The following is a 20,656-nucleotide window of genomic DNA, read 5'->3' on the forward strand; positions in this document are numbered from 1 at the left end:
CCTCCCCAAATCCCAAAGTCAGTCACCCAAGGAAAGTGGGTGTCACCGCATGTCGGGTTAAAAAGCAAACCTCTGCATCTATTCAGAAGCGGAAGAGCTCGCTGCAGACGGTTGAGTGACTCGTCCTCTCGACACACGAGTGAAGCACCACGTGGACGGCCCTGCTGAGCGACTGGGTTTGCTCGTCCACCTCCCCAGCACCGTGAAGCCAGGTTCGTGTCTTCTAAGAAATGAGCTACGGCAGCGGTCCCCAACCTTTGTGGCACCAGGGACCAGTGCTACTATGAGAATCTGATGCCTGAAGATCTGAGGCAGAGCTGAGGTGGTGATGCTGGTGCTGGGAACGGCTGCAAATGCAGATGAAGCTTCACTTGCTCCAACCCCTAACCCCCCACCCCGCCACTCACCTCCTGCTTTGTGGCCTGGTTCCTAACAGGCCTGTGGACTGGCACTGGTCTGCAGCCTGGGGGCTGGGGACCCCTGAGCTACAGGCCCTTTAAGAAGCTTAACTCTTGAGGCAAACGTGACCGGATGAATGGCAGGAGCAACAGTCCCCCGAGCTGTCCACACTGATTTGGACTTGCTAACGAGTAAGTCCTTCGAGTAGGGTCTCTAACTGGCAGTCTTTCTAGCATGAATTAAAGAGGGAGTTTCAGCAGCAGTGGAAGATGGAGCCTATTGACATGAGCGCTTAAAGCCGTGTCAGCATGACGTTCGAACAGCTGGCCGGTCCTGTCAGGATGTGGCAGAGCCCGTTGTCGGCCCTGCTCAGGCCACGGTGGTCATGTGATGGATGTAGGCAGCAGTGCGCTGGTGGGGGCGAGTCCTGCCTGGTAGCGTTTCCATGGTGTGAACGCCGGGGTTCGACTCCAAGCTACCAATGGCTGAACGATCAGCTTGCACAATCCTGAACATTTCACGAGAGCTGGCAGGAGCTGCCTCCAGCAGCACGTGGACCAGCTGCTCTGGGGTCACTCTGCACCCCGAGCTCTGACTCTGAAAATCTAAGGACTAAATGCCTTGGGGGAACAGCAAGATTTGTCTTAGTCACTGCAACCTGCTCAGCGCCAAGCACAAGGCCTGGCGCTCAATAAACATCTACTGACGAAATCGGTGCTGGGAACCGTGCTGGACATAACTGCTTGGCGACAGCAGGAGGGCACCGGGTGATTAAGCCGGAGCGGCTTCTCCCAGGTCCCTCCCCAGCTTAAGGAAACCCCGGCTCCGGGTGGCTGGCCGTCTCCCACTGCAAGACCCGAGGAGGCAGCCCCTGCCTGCCCAGCGCCCGCTCTCCCAGGGTTATATGGGGGCTGGAGCCCTCGGGCCACTCACCATGAAGGACCTGACCACAACGTCGGGCATCTGGGGCAGCTGGTAGTGCAGCAGCGCGGTGGTGGCGTGGTCCGTCACCTGGGGACGGGGACAGAGACCGCAGTTAGAGCCCACTCCAGGCCGGCACGAGGCAACGGGACGGACGCACACGTTCCAGATGACAGACAAGCCTGCCTTTGAGCAAACGCCTCCTGGAGGAAAGGACATCTAAAATAAAATCTGAGCGGGAGAACTGGTCGGCGGAGCTGGGGCGGGGAGGGGGCGCCGTGCAGGAGGGAGGAGGGCAGCCAGGCCCGAGGCAGGTGGAGCGCAGGACGTGCCAGCGTCTGGAAACGGGCTGGCTGGAGCACCTGGGGGGGCGCGGGTGGCCGGAGGCCGAGGCGTGGGGGTCACAGGGGGCGGGCCCAGCCCTGCAAAGGGGCACGATGGGGCGATTCTGATCGCCCACATCCAGCAGCAGAATTGGTCTTTCTCCTTCCTCTCGTTCTCATTCTGTCTCATTATGTGTGGCTGTGTAGGTTCTACGATCAGGAATCTGGTAATTTCTCATGATCTTCCCCTTAGGCCTCACTATTATTACCCCTCCCAAGGCCCCTACACAGCTCTCTGAAGGGTGCGTCCGTCTCTAGCAGCGGGCAGGCCACGCCCATTGTCCCAGGCAGAGGCTTTTCCAGCTCCACTAGAGGCAGTGGGGACCGGAGGCCCGCACACCGGGTGCAACCCCCTCCCCTCTCTGGGGCCCAATGAGCCCTCTGAAAAACAAAGGGCTGGTCTAAGACCCCTTGTCGCTGAAATTTGATGACACCACAGATTGCTAATGCCTGCCATCAATCAGCAAATTAACAGGTCACATCTAATTTGATGGTTATGTTCGAACACATGGTTTATTTGCTTATCCTCATTAGGGACTCTTGCTGTTACAAATGCTGTGGTTAAAAAAAGTGAAACTTTGTGCACAAGAACAAACACGGGTCCGCCCGTGTCGACCGGTCAGTTTCCAGCCCCCGCCAGAACGCTGTGTGACTGTGCTAAGGGCCTCCGAGCAGTTGAGCCAGGCAGAGAGAACCGGAAGGGCTGGTCCAGGCCCCGCACTCAAGGTCAGGAGGCCGCACCCCTAAGAGTGAGGACGCAGGCTCCCCAGTGCACGGAACCCTCGCGGTCCCTCGCTGAGCCTCAGCTTCCCCTGGGTGTAACGGCGGTGCACGTGAAGCCCACCTCCCCTCTCTCTGGCCCTGAACTTGCTCTCTACCCCCACTGGACTGCCATGGCCTGCTTGGTGGCTGGTGAACACTGCTGGGTGAATTGTGTGGGATCACGCTGCGTCCCCAAGGCCTAACGTCACCCAGCATCTAGTAGGTGCTCGATACATAGCTGTTGAATAAAGAAGTAAACTTAAAAATGCTCACTTACGAAAGGCCATGTACCAGAAACACCTGTACTGGCCTTTCTGCAAATACAGCAAACAGGTCACGTAGGTAACAACGCTGAGAAATTCTTACCCACGTGACTTTCAAGATAAATGGTACTTATTCCTTCAAGCGCAAAGACTTTTTATTTTAAGCATTTCTGACAGACAGCTTTCTAAAATGAGCAATTTTTTTTTTTTTAAACAGTAGTAAAAACTTGGTAAAATGGCAGGTGGTGATTGGTGGGGTGAAATTAACTGCTACAGAGCAGCAAAGCACACTCGACCCCACTGGTACCCGGGCTTAAAGGCTTGGTTGTTCCCCATCCACACGCCTTGCCAAAATAACAACGAACCACAGCAACAAACACACAAGTGCCATTTTATAAAAGCTGATAAGACATTCCTTATAATCACATTTGCCATTATAAAGAAAAGGAAGTTTCTGGAAAACTCGTTCTCCTATCTCCACCATTTATTTTGCAATGCCCCCATCAAAGCCCTATCCCACACATGACCGCTGTCACAGCAGGGACGCCAGGCTGGCTTTGCTTGTTGGTGGCCCTCCGGCCCCTAGCTCTGGGTGTTTGTCGTTCCCAACGCCGAAGGTCCCTCTCCCCCCCGGGTCTCCTGGCATGAGCCTAGGTCCGTCTATTTCAGCAGCTCGAGCGCCTGGCCTGGGGCCTGACTCTCTAATCACAGTGGACACCCAGAGGCCGCCGCCCAGGCCGGGATGCTTTGTTTAGCTGTGCACGGTCTTTGCTTTTCTTTTGACAATTTTTAACACAAATGACCAACATTGAAGTTCAGGAAACCTGACCTGACTTGGATCTCTGGCTTCTCGTGAGTGCCAGAGGACTTGGGGGAGGCCACGGGACGTCTGACTCGCGGGTCACTGTGAGGGGGAAATGAGTCCAACCGTGTGACGTGCTGGCGCAGGGCCCCGCTCCTAACCATCGTGTGTGACATACCCAAGTGGCCGCCATCGGCGGGAGCCCAGGAGGGACAGGCTTTCGGGTGGCCGTGCACCTGCAGTTTGCCCGGTGTCCCCAGGGTCTGCTTCACTCATGCTACCTGCCTGGCCCCGGGGGCTTCTGCAGTTTAGGGTCTCTCCCCAAACGCTGCCAAGAATCCGTCCCGAATCCCCCTGCTCGCCGGTGCCTGGCCTGGCGAGCCGGCTGCCATCTTCTCCCCACCCCTTAGCTGGCCTCTGGACGCGCCGGCTCTGGCTGGGTTCTGATAGCTGCCAGGGGCCATGCCAGGCAAGACATCACGCCAGTGACAGGGACTGACCTCCACCTGTGTTCTCACAGCGACACCGCCCTCCGCCCAGGGCCCAAGCCCGGAGCCGCCCTCAGTCGTCTGAGTCTCACCGTGACAAATCATTTGTCACGAATCCTTCTTTCTTCCCGCTCCACGGTCTAAGCTGCCGCTTTTCCCTGTAGGGTGACCAGACGGGTCCCGGCCAGCTCCTTCCGCCTGCTCTCGCATCCCCCAGTCCCGCCTCGACGTGGCTCTCAGAAGGAAGGTTCTGCAGTGGGGGAGGGGCTCTGGGCTCATGGTTTGAATTCTGGCTCCGCCTCCCCCAGCGATGCCACCTTGGGCGAGCTCCTTTGCCCTCTTTAGCTGCGGTTCTCCCATCTGGAAAGTGGGGGTAACAATAAACAGTGCCCGTCCCGTGGGATAACTGTGAAGATTAAAGTATCGTGTACGTGCTGTTCCATGAGCCTTAGTGATTATTACGAAGCTGCACATCTAACCATGTCCCTCTCCTGCTGAAACCCTCTCGGAGCAGGTGGACTCACCTAGGGCACGACCCAGAAACGTGGACCTGGCACTTGAGACCCTGCGGGACCTGGTCCTGCATCCTCTCCTCTCACCTGCCTTCTGAGTTTCAGTCCCCCCACGCCCTGCTCCACCTCCTCCCCACCCACCTGCCTAGTTCTGCTTAGATCCATATGCTCAGGGAGGCCCCCCAGAATCCCCCAAGTGGGTCCTGTCTTCTCACTCAGATCTTTTATTTAATATCAGTTTCCCTAACTTGACTGTGAACTCCGAGAGGCCAGAGACCCTGTCTAGTGCCTGACATGGAGGTTCTCAACATGTGTGCTGACAGAAAAAGGGACCTCCACGGGGTCGGGAGCTGAGGACTGTGGGCCCTGGTCCGCCCCTAACTTGCTGGTGGTCCTGGACTATCCTTGGTCCAGGGGCTCCTTGGGCTCGCTGCCAGCTCTCCCGTCCTCCCTGACACATGGGCCTTTCCGCTTAGGCTTGGGCCACGTGGAGAGTTCCGGCCAATGCGTCGGGAGGCAGAAGGAACGTGCTGCTTCCACTGGGAGCCAGTGAAGGGCAAATGTGGCTTCTCCACGCCCTCTTCTCCTGCGATGCCGGGAGCCACTCACTCCGATGGCAGAGCCTGTTAAGACGGGTCCGAGTGACAGTGAGGAGCCCGGCCCTGTGATGACCCAGGATGGGTGTGTAGCGTGAGCGAGAAACAGACTTGGGCTGTCTGAATGGCACGAACGGCGAAGTTCGCTCGCTACAGCTGCACAGACACATCCTCCCTGGATACTTATTTCCTGTCCGTAAGATGTCCCCTCCAGAACAGTCCTGTTTGAAATGTGGTCCATGGGCCAGCAGCGCTGGCATCGCCGAGTTCTCCGGCCCCACTGCAGGCCCAGAATCAGAACCTCTGGGATGGGGCCCAGAAAGCCAGCTGGTCTCTGCACCTATGCTTAGGGATGCGAAATGCAGAAGGATGCAAACATAATGAGCACAGTCCCCTGGGGCCGCTGCAAAGCAGAGCTGATTAAGTAGGCCTGGGGTGGGGCTTTTTCCAGACTGGACATTTCCAACAGACTCCCAGGTAACACCCGGGCTGCTGGCGAGGGACCGGGCTCAGAGCAGCCAGGTAGCAGAGTGTTCAAGACATGATGGGAAAAAGCCCCCAAAGGGGAGGGCACTTGATTCTGGGGCAGAAAACAAAGGAGCACAAATCCGAAGGAGAGCTCGACTTGCTCCTGACTCAGGACAAGCCCCCATGGGGGGTGGTGGCGGAATAGGGGGTCGGGTTGGGGGTAGCGGGGAAGTACTTCCCCGGAGGCACTGGTGGGAGCTGGGTCTTCCCGACCCCAAGATCAGCGACTACCGTGTTGCCATGCTAACGAGCGCATGACACATGTCCCCTTGCCCTTAACACCCTGGTGACCGAGGTGGCTGCTACTCCTTTCCACTCCACAGAGGTGGGAAGACGCCCAAGGTCACCTGGACATGAGGGGCAGTGGCTGCTTGAGCCCAGGGGCCCCAGGTGTCATCTGCCACCACCTCCCGGCCCGGTGAAGTCTTCAGAGAGCCAGAGCTCCGATGCGAGGCACGGTTACGTCTGTCACTGCGGCTGCTGAAGAGCAGAGCGAACTGAATTGACCGGCAAGTGTCCCCCGACACAGCTGGCGTCCTGCGCCTGAGCTCTGCTGTGGCGTCTGGCCCCAGGCCGGGCCCCTCATTAGCCTTTCCGTCACCGGTGGGCGATCTGGCCACACGAAGACTCTTTTTCAAAAGGTCCAGTATAAAGAGCTCCCTGAATTGCCGAATGGTGGCATTTTTTTCCGGTACTGACACAATCATTTAATTTCTTCAATTTGCCACCACCAATTACAGAAATATTTTAGCAGAGGGAAACAAAGCTGACTCACCTGCTGCTTCCCCACCCTCCCTCCCAAACTCATCCGCTGCTGGTCCTCGGTTCCCGGGACCGAACTCCAAAGGCTCGGTCCTCTGCCTTTCGTCAAAGCATGCCACCTGCGCTATTTTGTTTGTTTGTTTTACAGTTTTCAACAACAAAGGTGTTTTTTTTTTTCTCTCTCAGCATCCCACGTGGAAGAAAACAGGCCGAGGGCAACAACGACAACAACAAAATTGCTATTAACTAATTTAAATCGACTGCGTGCCGGCCCGGCCGCCCCGGCCAGTAGTTTGTACCGCTAATGAGATTCCACCGGGAGATAAAAGCCGCCCCGCCTGGCAGCCGGGCCCAGGAAGGGCACTGATGCTCCCAGACAGGAAAGCCATTCGCTCCCCAGTGAGTGCGGGTTTGAAAGGAGCTCCTGAAAGGATCAAAGTCAATGGCCGGCCCCAGGAGAGGAAGGGAGAAAAGACAGGAAAGTAACAATAGGCCAGCAAGAGAGGGACCCGCAAAGGCGGGCGGGGGAGTGACTGCTTGTGCCCAGCAGGGGCGGGAGTCAACAACCCGGGCTCCACAGGTGATGTCCCACTCCACCTCCAGGCAAAGGGAAACGGGCAGATGCTCTGGGTCTGGGCTGCGCCTCCTCCTGTCTCGGGGCTGGACTGCAGGTGACTTATTTTGCGTGGGGTGCCATGTCCGCCGTCCACCAGCGACCCACTTTGCTTTCTCCTCCCCCACCCCATGCGCTTACAGAAGTCCCCCCTCCCAAGCGCAAAGAGGTGGGGAAGGCCCTCAGCGCCCAAACCCCCAGGACGAGGCTCAGGCAGGAGGAAGGCATCTTTCCGGAGACCTTGACAGCTGCCAGGCAACACGCTGGAGGAGACGCCGGTCAAAGCAACCGTCCTGGAGCGTCCTTCACGCCGTGCGCAAGAAGCTGCCGCCACGCCAGAGCCAGCGGCCACGTCGGAGACGACCAGTTCCTTCCGCTGCAGCCACGGCGGCCGTGAACTGCCCGCAGCGACAGAGGCAGTCCACGCCAATGTCCAGGCCATCTGCCCCGAGCGAGGGCCCAGGCTCCGGAGCCAGACAGCATGGGCCTGGCTCTGGCCTGTCACTCAGGAGCCATGTGACCTTGGACAGGATTACATGTGCCACTCGAACAGTGTCTGACCAGCCGCGTGCCCGCCAGATGGGAGTCATCATGTCTTTACCTCGCTGCGATCTGCACGGCCACCTCGTGACTGCGCCATCAAGAGAATGCCCACATCCAGGTCCCAGGGGGCTGCCCAAGCCACACAGTTCCTGAGTGGCCGCGCGGGCCGAGCCTGGAGGGCACCCCACTCCAGTCTCCGGGTGGGCAGAGGCCGTGGGGTGGGGGGAGGTGGCACGCCCAGGCCCTCTCCTCCCCTGGAGACCTGGGGCGCGGGTGGACTCCACCCACGTCTCCAGCCACTTCCACAGCTTCCCCTCTGCCTCCCTGCTGGAAGCTTCCGCCACCCTGAACAGGGCCCGACACAGACACGGGTGAGTCCCCAAGACCCCCGGACTGCAGAGTCTCCCTGCCTGGCTGAATGAAGGGAAAACAGGACAAATGAAAGCCAGGAGCATTTGGTCAGGTGTGTGCGCATGCTGACCAACGGAAATCAGAAGCACAGTGCTAAAAACGGGGTCCTCTGTCGCAGTGACGACCCTCCCAAGTTCAGCCCACTCTGCTTCCCACTAGTGCCCTCCACCTGGGGCGAAGAGAACAGGGCCGGGTCTGTTTCCTGCTTCAGGGCAGCCCCCCAGAGCACAGGCGTTATGGCGACCAGACTCTGCTCTTTATCACTAAACAAGACCAAGGGACAGTGGTGACACGCAGAAAGGATCGGTGGGACAAAGGGGACAAAACTGCCTTAACACCCTCTCGTCCCCCCGCAGTGTCTTGTTTGAACAGCTATATTTCTGGGTGGCCTGGGGACTGTCCTCGGGGGTCCCTGATCCCGCCTGTGTGCGGGCTTCTGGGCCGGAGCGGAGAGCTGGCAGTGCAGCAGAAGTCAGCAGCACAGACTCCAGAGACGGGCTGGGGACACCGTCCCTCAGCTTCTAGAAGGTGGTCTGGGCTGGAGGCCAGGACCTGTGTTGTTAAAAGCTCCCCAAGGTGATTTGGATGTCAGCAGCATAGGAGCCACAGGCGAACAGGCGGCCGTGGGCCACTCCCCACTTCCCACCACCAGGGGGCGGGACTGCGACCGGGCAGTGCCGGCTGGCTCCGGCAGTTATGGGGCGCTCTTCCTAACGCAATGAACTGACGGCACGGAGCCACATGATCGGCCAGCACACGGCCCATGAGGCCCAAGGCCTCCCCCTACCTAGCTGGGGGAGCTGGGGCCTCTGGCTATTAAAAGTATGTTCTCAGACTAAAAAGTAGGAAAAGTGAAGAACTCAAGTGTTTAGAAGCTGCTTATTTACAGAGAAACTTCCCTCTGGCCACGCCCTGCTTCTGCACCCCGCAGCGGAAGGTCCCCCAGCTTGCACTGGCGAGAACAAAGAGGCGGTGAGCCGGGAAGGAGGGTGACACAGAGCTGACAGGGGACGGGGGTGCAGTCCCCAACTCGGCATCAGTTACCTTGGCTGCACCACCACTCTGTCCTCTGGCCTTTGGTAAAAGGCTGGCGTGGCCGGGCGCCTCTAGGTCTGGTTTTCAGTGGACGCTGCTGCGGGGCCTGACGCACACTGTGAGGGTGGCCCGTGCCCAGCGAGCCCCACCCCCAGGCCAACCAGTGGCGACATTACTTGAAAGAGGACAAACTAACCCCAGCGGGCAGCAGGTACCGCCCCGCTGCAGGAGCCCGCCTGTGCCCCAGCAGGACATCACCCTCGTGCGGTCCTCGCCACGAAGGGTTTGGAGGAACCGGCCCACGGGGAGGGTGACCGTCAGCATGGCACTGTTCTCAGCACTGAAGGCTGCTTCCCGTCTCGAGACGGGCAGAAGTGAGGGAGCATGGGCTCCAAGGACGGGCTGGGCGCACTGTCCCCCACTTCCAGAAGGTGGTCTGGGCTGGGGGCCAGGATGTGTGCTGTTAAAAGCTCGTGGGTTTCAGGGAGACTGGGGCACACACTACCAGGGGGCAAAGCCAGACCTTCGCTGCTTGGTTGTACACGTGCTGGTCCCATGACTCATGGAAATGAATCTTCATTCACCATATATACTTTTAGCTCAAGAGTTTAGGTCTCTACTCTGGGTTTTGCCAAGGACGTACTCACCCTTAAGGAGACAGACACTAGGAATCTCAAAAGTAGAAATTTCTTTGTGGGTCCAGGAGTCAAAATCGTGAGCGCAGTGTGTTAAGTGTTCAGGGACAGCGATCCCCGCCAGCACGCGCTCCCAGGATGAGCACTGCTTTCATGAAGAACGTCTACAACAGCCCCGGAAGTACTTCCCATGAGAAGGGGAACCATCATTATTTCACGACTGAAATGCTATGAATTCAGCTGTGACATTGCTACGGGGCGGGCGACGGGGAGCGGAGCAGAGACAAGCTTGTAGAGCTGGGGTCAAAGTGCAGGCGAGCAGAGGCAGGGGGTTTAGCTTTTGCGATGTGGCTCGAGTCTCTAATCTGCTCCTGGGACTCGTACAGCACGGGTTCAGCTGGCCTGAGGCCCGCGGAGGAGCGTCGCTGTCCAGGGGGACTAGGGCTTACTCAGGCCAGATTGATCCTTCTTTCTCTGCTTGACGGAGGGCCATTTGCACAGGCTCTGAAGGGCTTCTAGGCGCCCAGTGGGGCCCGGCACTGCTACTCTGGGAGGAGACCAGGGGCAGGGCGGTCTGGGCCGGGGCTGGAGCGGTGACGGCAGACGCTGCTGTGCCGCCTTGCTCTGGGTTCGAGCTCCGTCTGAGAAAGGTGCGACCTCATTTATAAAGCGCTGAACTCAGCCCGTGGCACACACCACAGCCTCCACAAAAGGGTTTTTCTTTGTTCGTTTTTGTGGGGGGTTCCACCCCGACCCTCTTTGGAGTCCCAGCCAAGACGGCAATGACACCCCAAAGGGAAGCCCCTCGACTCCGTGAGCCTTGAATACAGCCTGGCTGAGGATGGCCTCTAGAGGCAAAACCAAACACACACGCTTCCCTGCGGCCAGCCCCTGCAGGGCCCTTCGAGACACGGTGGCCTGGCCTGCGGGGCCCTGGGTGACCTGGTCCCATGTTGTCCCCCTTCAGCGTCTCGTCACACCCAGCAGATCCAGCTGCTTTAGCGACTGCTCCTCCCAGACCCGCGTCCCTGACCCCGCGTCTGCGCTCAAGCGTCTGTGCCAGGGCCCTATCTGCCTCTGAGACTCAGCCCAGGGGTCTTCCTCCTGGTCCCACCCTGCCCTCTGTGGACACCCTAGCCCTGCGTTTGCTGATCTGTGACCAGGAGCCCCCAGCTTGCCCCAGGCTGTGCTCTGTGAGACGTGGCCTCACTCGTCCTCCCCGGGCCTCACTCAGGGCCTCCGAGGAGAGGACGGTGCTCAAGGTGGCTCTGCGTGACGCCACTCACCGGCAGGGCCCTGAGTGAACGGGGATGACTCAGGTGACAGTCTTCTGACTTATTTTTTGCTGGTAGGGTCAGGGGAGCAGAGTGAAAGCGGGGTTAGCAGGTGGCAAAAGCTGAGATCACGTGGCACTGCCCGGGGGGCAGAGAGTCTGCGCGGCGAGGGAGCTCTCCAGGGTCCTGACCAGCCTCCTGCTTCCAATAAAAGCCCTGCACAGGGCCAAGGGGACACTGCTAAAGGCCTCGCACGGGGCCGAGGGGCTGCTGAAGAAGGCTCTGAACAGGGCTGAGGGAGCTCCTGTAGAAGGCTCTCAATGTTTCCCGGGACTAAGGAATTAAGCGCCTCACTTAGATGAAAGGAGAGTTCGATGCTTTCCAGGACGGAGCCATGCCACGTTCTGTTGCTGGCTGCCAGGAGAGTCTAGTCCGAAGATCCCTGAACTGTTCTGTACCCTAACGTTTTCTGCAGGAACAGCCTTGCAGTTAGAGAAGCACATCTAGAGACACCTGGGCTCCCAAGAAAATAGACACCACCACCTGCTTCCCCATCAAAATCGAGGCGTCTGCGGGAGGAAGAACAGAGGCCGCAGAGCGGGGAGTGAGCCCTGCCCAGAGGTGGCTGCACTGCTGCGGCGCCAGGTGCCTCCTGCCCCACCCCTGCTGGGCGGGTGGGGGAAGGGGGCGTCAGGGCGGGGAACCTTGATCTTAGCTGTCTCCTGGGGCTCATCCGCGGTCCCACCAGCCCCTCAGGACCCACGGGATTGTTTCAGGGGCTGGCACATCAGGGATGCCCCAAGGGCAGTGCTGGGTGGCTGTAGCGTGGTGCCTGTTCCCTCTGTGGCGCACCTTCTGACCAGGAGAAGAGAGAATGTGCCTGGAGAACAGCGCGGGGCCCGAGCAGGAAGAGCGGCCAAGTTCCCGGCTCCAGGTCCGGCGGCTGGTCCTACACAGCAGAGCTGGGCGGACACCCAGGCCTGCCTGACTCACTGCCGAGTCCATCGCAGAGGGACCAGAGACAGGCGGCAGCAAATATGAGCAGTGGCCAGTGAGGCGAGAGACAGTGGGAGGGAGGGGACTTCCTCAGGAGAGGACAGTGATCACCACCGACAGCTTGCGAGAAGTCGAGGAGTCATGGGCTAGAAGTTAACCTTGCACTGCAACCTGTGGCCTCGGCTGACCTCGCACCAGTTCTGTGAGGCAGGTGCTCGCAAACGAGGAAACTGAGGCAAGGAGCAGGGGTGAGCAGAAGGGCTCTTGGCCGCTGCCCTGAGCCTCTCTCCGGAACGGTCGCTGCGGGCAACGTGCGAGGAGGTCGCCAGGGCCTGGGAGAGAAGCGTCGGCTGGAATCCGGGCAGGAAGCTCCCTGCAGCACTGGGCAGCCTGCCGGGCTGCGGCAGGGGGCTCAGGAAGGGGCAGGTGGCCTGTCGATTCTGCCCTGCGGGAATCGGAGTGCCGGGCAGCCCCTCCACAAGAAACGAGCAGTGAAGATGAGCCGGCCACTCTGCGGCTCCTCAAGCGCAGGGAACCACTAAGCACTTGTGGCACAGCGAGCTGGGCTTTTCTGCTCATGTAACCGTAAAACTGGGTACGTGTGGGGACCTGAGCAAGGCGCTAGGTCCCGAGCACACTCGGCAGTGGCTGAGGCCGTCCTGCAGAGGGCAGGACCCGGGCTGCCGGAAGGGGAGGACGGATGATCAAACCTACTCCGGGGTTAGACGCTTGGGACTAGTCCCATTGCCCCTTACGAGGACAGGCCGTGATGAAAGGCTTTCAGCTGCAGGTGAGCGTCGCGGCCCCTCCCCGTCATTCTGGGCCCCCGGCCCCCGGGCTGACGTGCACCAACGTCCACACCTATGCTCCTCCTGCTTATCCGACCTGGCCTATACCGGCTGCTGTCAGCTGAGGAAGGCGCTGCCCTTCGGGAAGACGCTGGAACTGTCCGTCGCCCAACGGCGGGCTCCCGCAGGTGTTCCTCTTGCCCTGTCACCGTGCGGGGCCTGCTGACAGGAATTCGTCTTCCTATACCAAGCTGCCCACCTGCCCTCGTACCGGAGAAAGTTGTTCTCACGGCTTTGGCCATTTGGGATTGCCAAGATATCCTTACCGGGCAGCAACAGAACACTCAGAGAAGGATGCAAATGCCACCACACTGGTCTACAACACAAGTTCTCTTTGTTGGAACAAATTCAACAGCATCTAAGGGAAAAGGGGCTGTCAGAGCGAAGGATCTGGAAAAAGGGGAAGGCCCTCCTACGACACGAAAAAGACCCCGCTGGAGACGGCGGGTCCGCCCAGGTGTGGGGTGTCTGCCGACAGCTCACCGAGGCGGGCACCAAACACGTGGAAGGACGGGGCCTGGGCACGGGGCCTGCGGGCTGGCACCACAACCGCAGCCTCTGCCAGGCCTTTACCGGTGGCATCTGAGGAAGGGTTTGTGACAGGAAACGTAAACGAGCTGGTAGGAACAAACTGTAGGTACTACAGAGTGTACGATTTAAAATAACTTCACGACTACTCGCTACTGAGCCTCGCTGGCGACACGCAAACTGCAGCAGGTACGCGTGACGAGTCAGGTCTGTCACATACGGTTTGGGTAGAAGGTTTATGTTAGGTGCTCGACGCATCCAAAATTTCAGAGAACTGACTCTCCTAGGGCTGACTCAGTCTCCACTGAAAAGCGCCAGGTGGCCACTCAGTAAACATCCCTTGACAAGTCTGTCCCCACATGGGGGTCTGTCCGTGTGTCAGAGTATGGACGAGCGAGTGACAGAGCAACCGAGTGAACGTGGGGACGGAGAAGCAGTGACAACCCGCCCGGAACACTGCGTGCCACCGGGCCCGCCCGCCGAGGCGCAGCCGAGTCCTGCCGGTGGCGCAGGTCTCAAAGGGTCACTCTTCCCTCTGCTGCCACTGGAATAACGGCTGGACCAAGAGCTGGGCGCCCCTGGGCTACTTCTGTGCTTCACCTCCGAATAAAAGGGCCGCGGAGCAGGCACTAGTCCCCGACGCTGTCTCTGCCGTCCCCCCCTGCTCCCCGGGGCTGCGCACACCCTCCGCCCCCTTCTCCGGCCTCCTGGCCGAGATGTCACGCAGGAAGTAGCTGCAGATGTGATCTCACTGCTCCTAGGTCACTGGAGGAACCGCGGTGTTGAGAGGAGCAGGTCGAAGAGCAAAACGGCGACTGCCCTGCAGAGTTTAAGTGTCAGAAAAATATGGACGCGCCTGAAACCCTTCCTGGCTCTTTGTGATTCTGCCCTTTCAGACGGTCCCCGTTCCTAAGTTCCATTCTCTGAATCTGCTCTGCGGGAGACGCGCTGGCTATAAAAAGCTTCTTCGCCCCAGCACGAAGTGCAGAGAGCCTCTGGGCACCGCGGTAAATGACGGGAACCCGTTGGCAGCTGCGGACCCACAGCGAGCTGTCCCCAGCCCCCTGCCCTTGCCGGCGACTGGGTAAGGGGTCTAATGAGAAGGAGAGCGCGCGTGCTGGCAGTCCCCGCTGCGGACAAAAGGCAGCCGCGTTCGGCTTCACGTGGTAGGATTTGCGACAGGACCTCGTGTGCTCGGCTCTAATCCCGGGCGGCAGGTGCGGCCCAGGGAGAATGTGACAGGCGCGCGCTTCTTAGCTCCCGGTCTGATTTTCCAGAAATAAAAAGGCGAGTGGCAGCTCGGCTTGGCTCTGCGAGGCAGTCCCCACTCCCACCGCCGGCTGTCACATTGAGGGGAAAGACCAGGGATGGCTTCCCGCCCTCCCAGCAGGCCTCGCTCTGCGGTGGCCACCGCTGCCACCTGTGGGCAGGAAACGCGCACATACACAGTAACTGCCACCACACAGTGAACACCGGACAGGAAGTCCTGGGCTTCACGGCGGAGCGGTGCTGGGAGGGTCCCTTCAGCCACCCTCGGAGAGCTGAGGCGTGTGGCTCCTGGCCCAGCTGTCCCACCTCGGAGGGGGAGCAGTTACAGCGCCCACCACCGCGGTCGGGGTCGGGCGTCTGGGGACCGTCTTCTGCATGAGCGATGCCCTGTGTCGGTGACCAAGGACCCTCCCGGACCGTGTCACTGTGCTCCCCCGGAGCGCTTCGTCCCGCCTCAGGCGGAGCTTTTCTGGAAGCTGCTGAGAGCTCGCCTGCTGCCGCCGGCTCTCCTTGGACGGGTGGGCGCGGGCATGCGACGCACAGGAGGGACGTTCACCGCAGGGCTCAGACAGCGTCCTTCTGGGAAACGCGGCAAGCCACACCCATCAGGACACCCGCGATTGACGTGGGTGCACAAGAGGAAAACAGAACCCCGAGGAAAAGCCGATACTGAAGAGCAGAGCTGAGGAACGCTGCCACCTGACCCTTCTCTCTTGGCATTTTGAGTTTGAAAAACGCCAGACGTCACCCCGCGAACTGCACCAGGCCTTCGGAACCGACACGGAGGTCCCCGCACTGCTTGTGACACGGTCTGGCGCAGGGGCAGGGGCTGCCGCCTGCCCACCAGTCCCTTATGTTTTTTGTTTTTTACGCCTACAGGACCTGGTCTTCCTAGGTGGTCTCCCATCCAAGTACTAACCAGGCCCGACCCTGCTTAGCTTCCGAGATCAGACGGGATCGGGCTTGTTCAGGGTGGCGTGGCTGCAGACTGGGCTTTTTAAAAAACAAAATCCCAAGCCCTTTCCTTGTGACGATAATTAGCTGAAAGCCTTACTGATAAAAGATCGAGCCCCATTCCGCACTACACCGTTTCCCAGTACGTTCCCGAACCTGACAGCGGGCCGACGGGGTTTTAGCAGGAAGCACGAGAGTCTTAAACCCGCTGGTTCTTACCCGCCTCTGAAAAAGGACATGGACTTCGCCGGCATCTGCCTGCAGGTCTAATGGGAAAGCGCGCTCACTGTCTCCAAGCTGTGAGACCTTCAACTCTACAGTCAATGTCGGGGGTCAAGTCCATTCAGTTACAAATAAGTGACGGTAGGGATGATAAAGGATCTCAGAAAGGGTTCTGCACACACACAGACAAATGCCACTCACCAGCTGACATAAAATGCCCATCCCTACCAGTCTCCTCTTTATCACCCCAGTCACGTTATATGAATACGAGGAAGGACTGGCAGGTGCTCCTGAATCTCCCCAACTAATATCAAATTTTAGACACTGCCTCAGCGTGTGTTCGTAGTTTTAGACAAATACCTAGAGCTCGGCGGGTTATTTTTCAGGGAGGAAAAATAAAAAGGTAATGCACAGTCTCTCCAAATCTATGCTTCGCAGATTTTATGACTTCCTAATAAACTTCCTGCTTGATTCAAAAATACTGAACACTACACAGAACGTTAAGAAGATGTATACACAAAGGCGAGCATGTGTAAGCCCCCCTCGCGAAGCTGCCCACTGTTAAAATACCAGGCTCCGGTCTGCAGCTCTCACGGGCCCTGAAGTCGCCGCCTGCCTTCTGTGCGATGCTCCCCTCGGTACCACAGAGGACGTGAAGAGAAACAGTTAGAAAAGAACCAAAGAATCATTTTCCTGGTCCTCGCTAGTAAAGTGAAATGAGATGCAGACGATGACCAGTACTCTTTCTCCTTGGAGGGTTTTGGACCAGCCGCTGGGGACACCCGACAAAAGCAGTCGGCGTGGACGAAGCCAGCATTTGAGGCCGAGGCCCTGTGCATGCTGGACAAGTCAGTGGCAGGGGTGTGGTCGCTTGGATGAGAACGACGGAGCGGCTGCAGGAAGCCCACCCCTGAGGACATGGGGACGCGCTCCTCCCCTCGGGCTCCGGACCAGGGCGGAGGCACGCCCTCCTCCAGCTTCCGGCTAGCTCGCCGGGCAGCCAGCATCAGAAGAGTCGAGACCACGATTTTCTTTCTTAAACTTTGAGTTTTGGGTTAGTTTTAGACTGACGGAAGAGCTGCAGATGGTCCACGTGGTTCCCACACCCCCTCGCCCGGTCTGCCCCGCTGTTACCATCATTCACTACCTGGCACATTCGTCACAACTAGGAAACCCGAATTGGTTACTTAGAACCAAACCCCAGAGTTTATTTGGATTCCACCAGCTCTTCCGGTAATATCTTCTTTCTGTTTCGGTATCCGGTCTGAGGGCGCAGACTACATTTAGCTGTGACAAGATCATGACACTGTGTTTTACAGGCTCCCTGAAGGTGTGGTGCCGGGCCTCGGATCCCGCCCCCGGGCCCAGGCACCTGTCCGCTGCGGACCCTTTCCCAGTAGCCAGGTCCAGGAACAAGGGGATGAGGCGTACGGGGAGCACCACGAGAGGCTGGTCCACTGTGCTCTTCCCCTATGAAAGCCTTACGCTCAGTGGGTGACGCACCAGTTTTGAGACTAGACAGAGGTGGCGGCACTAAAAGCCACAGATGGGATCGTTCCCTCGAGAATGGTTAATGTTACGTTAGGTGAATTTCACCCTCCTATTAAAAGACAGGCCCTACGCTAAGCGCCCCGGCGTGCCTTGGACGTGATTCTTAAGCAGGAATGACGCGGACCCAGCTTTCAAAATCATGTCCGTCCTCCGCATCTGCCCCTTCAATGGTTTTGCACCGAATGAGAATAAAACCCAAATTCCCACCAGGACGTAGAAGCCCCAGCCTGGCCCCCGGCCTGCCTCTCCCCTCCTGGCCCTTGGCACTCTCCAGTCCCAGGGCTCCCAGCACGAGGTCCCTGGGCTGCCGCCTCCATCACGCCTCCATCACCCGGGGAGCTGTTCTCCTGGCTTTTCAAACGGCCGCCCCGCCCCTCGCTTCCTGTGTCAGGTTACATTCTGCCCCAAGACCTCCTGGGACTACCCGTGTGCAGGAGGCCCCACCGGCTGTTCTGGATCACAGCTCCTACCGAAGACCTGGAGTGATCTTATTTATTAACACTTTCTGTCTGCCTTGTTTTCCCCTGTGGTCCTAGCAGCTGGCAGAGAGCCTCGCACAGGGTAAAAGGGCGCTGGATGAAAGCACAGACGGAGGAAGGAGAACGGAAGGGCGTGGCCGGTGTCCTGCGGGGGCTCTGGCCCGAGAGCTGGCAGTGGCGGGGACCCTCGTGGACCCCGGGCATCCGCTGTCCAGGGAGGGCCCTCTCCACCACCAGGAGCTGTGAAATGGGTTTTCTCCACTCACACTGCATTTTTCCCCCTAACATTTTCAAAACAGTATTTCACGAGGGAACCAGCTATCTGAAAGAGATGTCACCGGAGTGTAAAGTGGGGGAGGGGGAGGGCGGGGCCGGCCCGCCTCCCTCGGCACATCCCCGCGGAACCCGTGTCGGCCACGAGGGCTCTGAGACTGAGGATAAAACCTGCCGGCTGAGCTCGGAACGGCTCGAAAGCCTCTTTTAATCCACTCTTTGTAGGTGAACAGTCCGAGTTCTGGAACATACACAGTTACGCGATCACCACCACCACGAAGACACAGACGGCTGCTCACCCACAGGCGTCCCCCTGTGCCCCTCTGCGGACAGTCTCCCAGCCTCACTCCCAGTCCCGGGTCACGGCCGACCCAATTTCTCTCCCTAAGGTTTTGTCTTTTCCAAATATCATATAAACGAAATCGTACAGTGAGTGGCCTTTCGTGTCTGGTTTTTTCACTTTTTTAAAAAGCCTGCGATTTAAGACTGATAGTTTATACCTCAAAGCATACCTTGATGCCTATTGAGTAAGCAGCAAAGAGTAAAACTTACCTTCTGGAATACTTGATAGTTAGATTTGGACCATATATCGAGCTGTGGGGAAAAGAGATAAAAGTATCATTAGCATCAATTTTAGAACTCTGGACTTAAAAAAGTGATACTGTAACTACTGTTTGAAAAAAAATATGGTTACAGAATAAGAAAATCTTGGGGTTGAAAGGATCTTAAATGTCCTGCTTGAAATTCCTCTGTATCAGCCCGTTGGTGATTTAAGGAGACTAAATGAAGGGATATAGAGAAGTCCGCTTGAGGCGTTTGTTGTGTCCAAGGCCCCATGAGCCGAGCCCTTGCTCGGCTTTCTAACCTTGACTTCTACTGTGGTTTGCCTGCACCGCTCAGCGTGCCACAGTCAATCCCGTCTCAGGACCTTCGCACCTCCTGCGCCCCTCGCCGGGGCTGCTTTTCCCACAAACCCTCACGCGGATCCTATACTTCCTTTCTTTCTACATCTTCCATTCAGATGTCACCTTCTTAGACAGGCATGTCCCAGTTACTTTGAAATTATTCTCATACTTGTTGTCTTGATTCTCTTTATTCTTTTGGAATTTAAATTTTTCATAGCGTTTAAAACTGCCTGGAACTTTGTTTACACAGTCCTGGTGCGGGACCTAGCATGTCACAGGCATCAGGAGGGAAACTAGCAGCTCCCAGCTGGTGACACCTGCTCTGCGCCAGGCTGCGTGCTGGGGCCTCCGCACGCGCTCTCATCCCATCCCCAGAACACGCCCACAGGGCTGGTCCCATCAGCAACCTTCCTCCCACAGGACGCCGTCCAGAGCCAGGCTTTTCGCGGATGGTTCGCCTAGTGGTGTGTTGGCTGGCATCAAGGCCCGGGGGACACTGTTTTGCTTTTTCCTATACAGATTCCCTGGTTCCTCCCCGCCCCCAGGAATGTCTAAATTAGTAGGTCTGGAGTGGGGCCGAGAATCTGCATTTGCTTGGTTTAGTGGCGCTCTCCAGTGTCACCGCAAGGGCTGGCCAGGTCAGGAGCTCCTGATCTGGGGGGCCCGCTGGTTCGCAAATGAGGGAACTGGGGGTCCGAGGTGAAAGGTGTGTGTGGCTCGCCCTCTGGCCGGCCACTCCTGGTTCTGTAGAGTGTACTCCGGTGGCACAGGCTCACCGAAACCACTTCGGTTTCATAGGTTTGCACGATAAATCAAATCAATGCTTCCGCACTATTTCAAGAACAAATTAAGTACGGCGAAAAAAAGATGGCCCCCAGTACAGCACTGGAGAGAGCTCGGGGACAGCACAGATTAAAAGAGGGGCCGTCAGTGCGTCCCACGGTGCTGAAGAGTCACCTTAATGTATGAGTTCAGGAGCTGAGCAGATTGAAACACGTGGTCAATGGGCCTCTTGGAACCTGCCTCTGGGGTTGGCCAGTGGTCAGGGTGGAAACCTGGACATGGCTATTGAAGCCTGCATGTCGTGTTATTGATTTGGGGACACGTGGGAGCATGAGAAGCAATCAGATGGGAAGATCTAAGACAGGAAGTGCTGCATCTGACATGGGGACGACACCCTAACCCGGCTTTCTGAAAACAGTCCTTGGAAACTGAAAGCTGGGCTGTGAAGAGACATTGTTCAGTTCTCCCCGGCTTCTTCCTGTTCACAATTAGTTTGGTGTAAATTTCGCGGGGTCTGAAACGCGTTAGGGCACGGTGGAGGAGGTTAGGAAGCCTCAGGGCTCCCGCAGGGCAGAGCAGGTTTGGCTAACCCAAGTCCAGTAAACCCCAGGAAGAACTCTGATCCACTGAACATTCGCTCACATCCGTCTACCTGCCCTGGCCCCGAGCTGGTCCCAGTCTTCCCTGCGTGTCTACAAAAAGCCTGCGAAGTGACCTCCCCGTTCTACATTCTGGCTCATTGGCTCTCCAGAAAGATAGTGTCAATTTTCAGTCACTGTCCCCCACTTAAGCCAATTGCCGGGGCAAGAATTTAAAAAATCTTGAGGCATTAGAATTTTAATTTGACAGGTTGGAAATTCGCAGGGAGAAAAGTGACACGTTACCTCCAGAAACGTCTGAAGGGAACCTCAGGAGAAACGG

General features: G+C 57.9%; 1 protein-coding gene and 1 pseudogene across 3 annotated transcripts in view; both read right to left on the minus strand.

The window, feature by feature from the left end:
- Positions 1–20,656, minus strand: part of MED27 (mediator complex subunit 27) — a 175,410-nt gene that overhangs the window by 1,523 nt on the left and 153,231 nt on the right. For all 3 annotated transcript variants that reach the window (XM_039862918.1, XM_039862915.1, XM_039862916.1), the window contains 2 exons: positions 18,600–18,641; positions 1,333–1,410 (listed from right to left, as the gene is read on the minus strand). In XM_039862918.1, coding sequence (XP_039718852.1) covers positions 1,333–1,410; positions 18,600–18,641 — 120 coding nt within the window. The remainder of the gene's footprint in view (positions 1–1,332; positions 1,411–18,599; positions 18,642–20,656) is intronic.
- LOC120602772 (uncharacterized) lies at positions 15,439–15,557 on the minus strand (annotated as a pseudogene).

This window comes from Pteropus medius, unplaced genomic scaffold (assembly GCF_902729225.1).
Source record: "Pteropus medius unplaced genomic scaffold, Ma_sr-lr_union100, whole genome shotgun sequence".
Taxonomy (NCBI): domain Eukaryota; kingdom Metazoa; phylum Chordata; class Mammalia; order Chiroptera; family Pteropodidae; genus Pteropus; species Pteropus medius.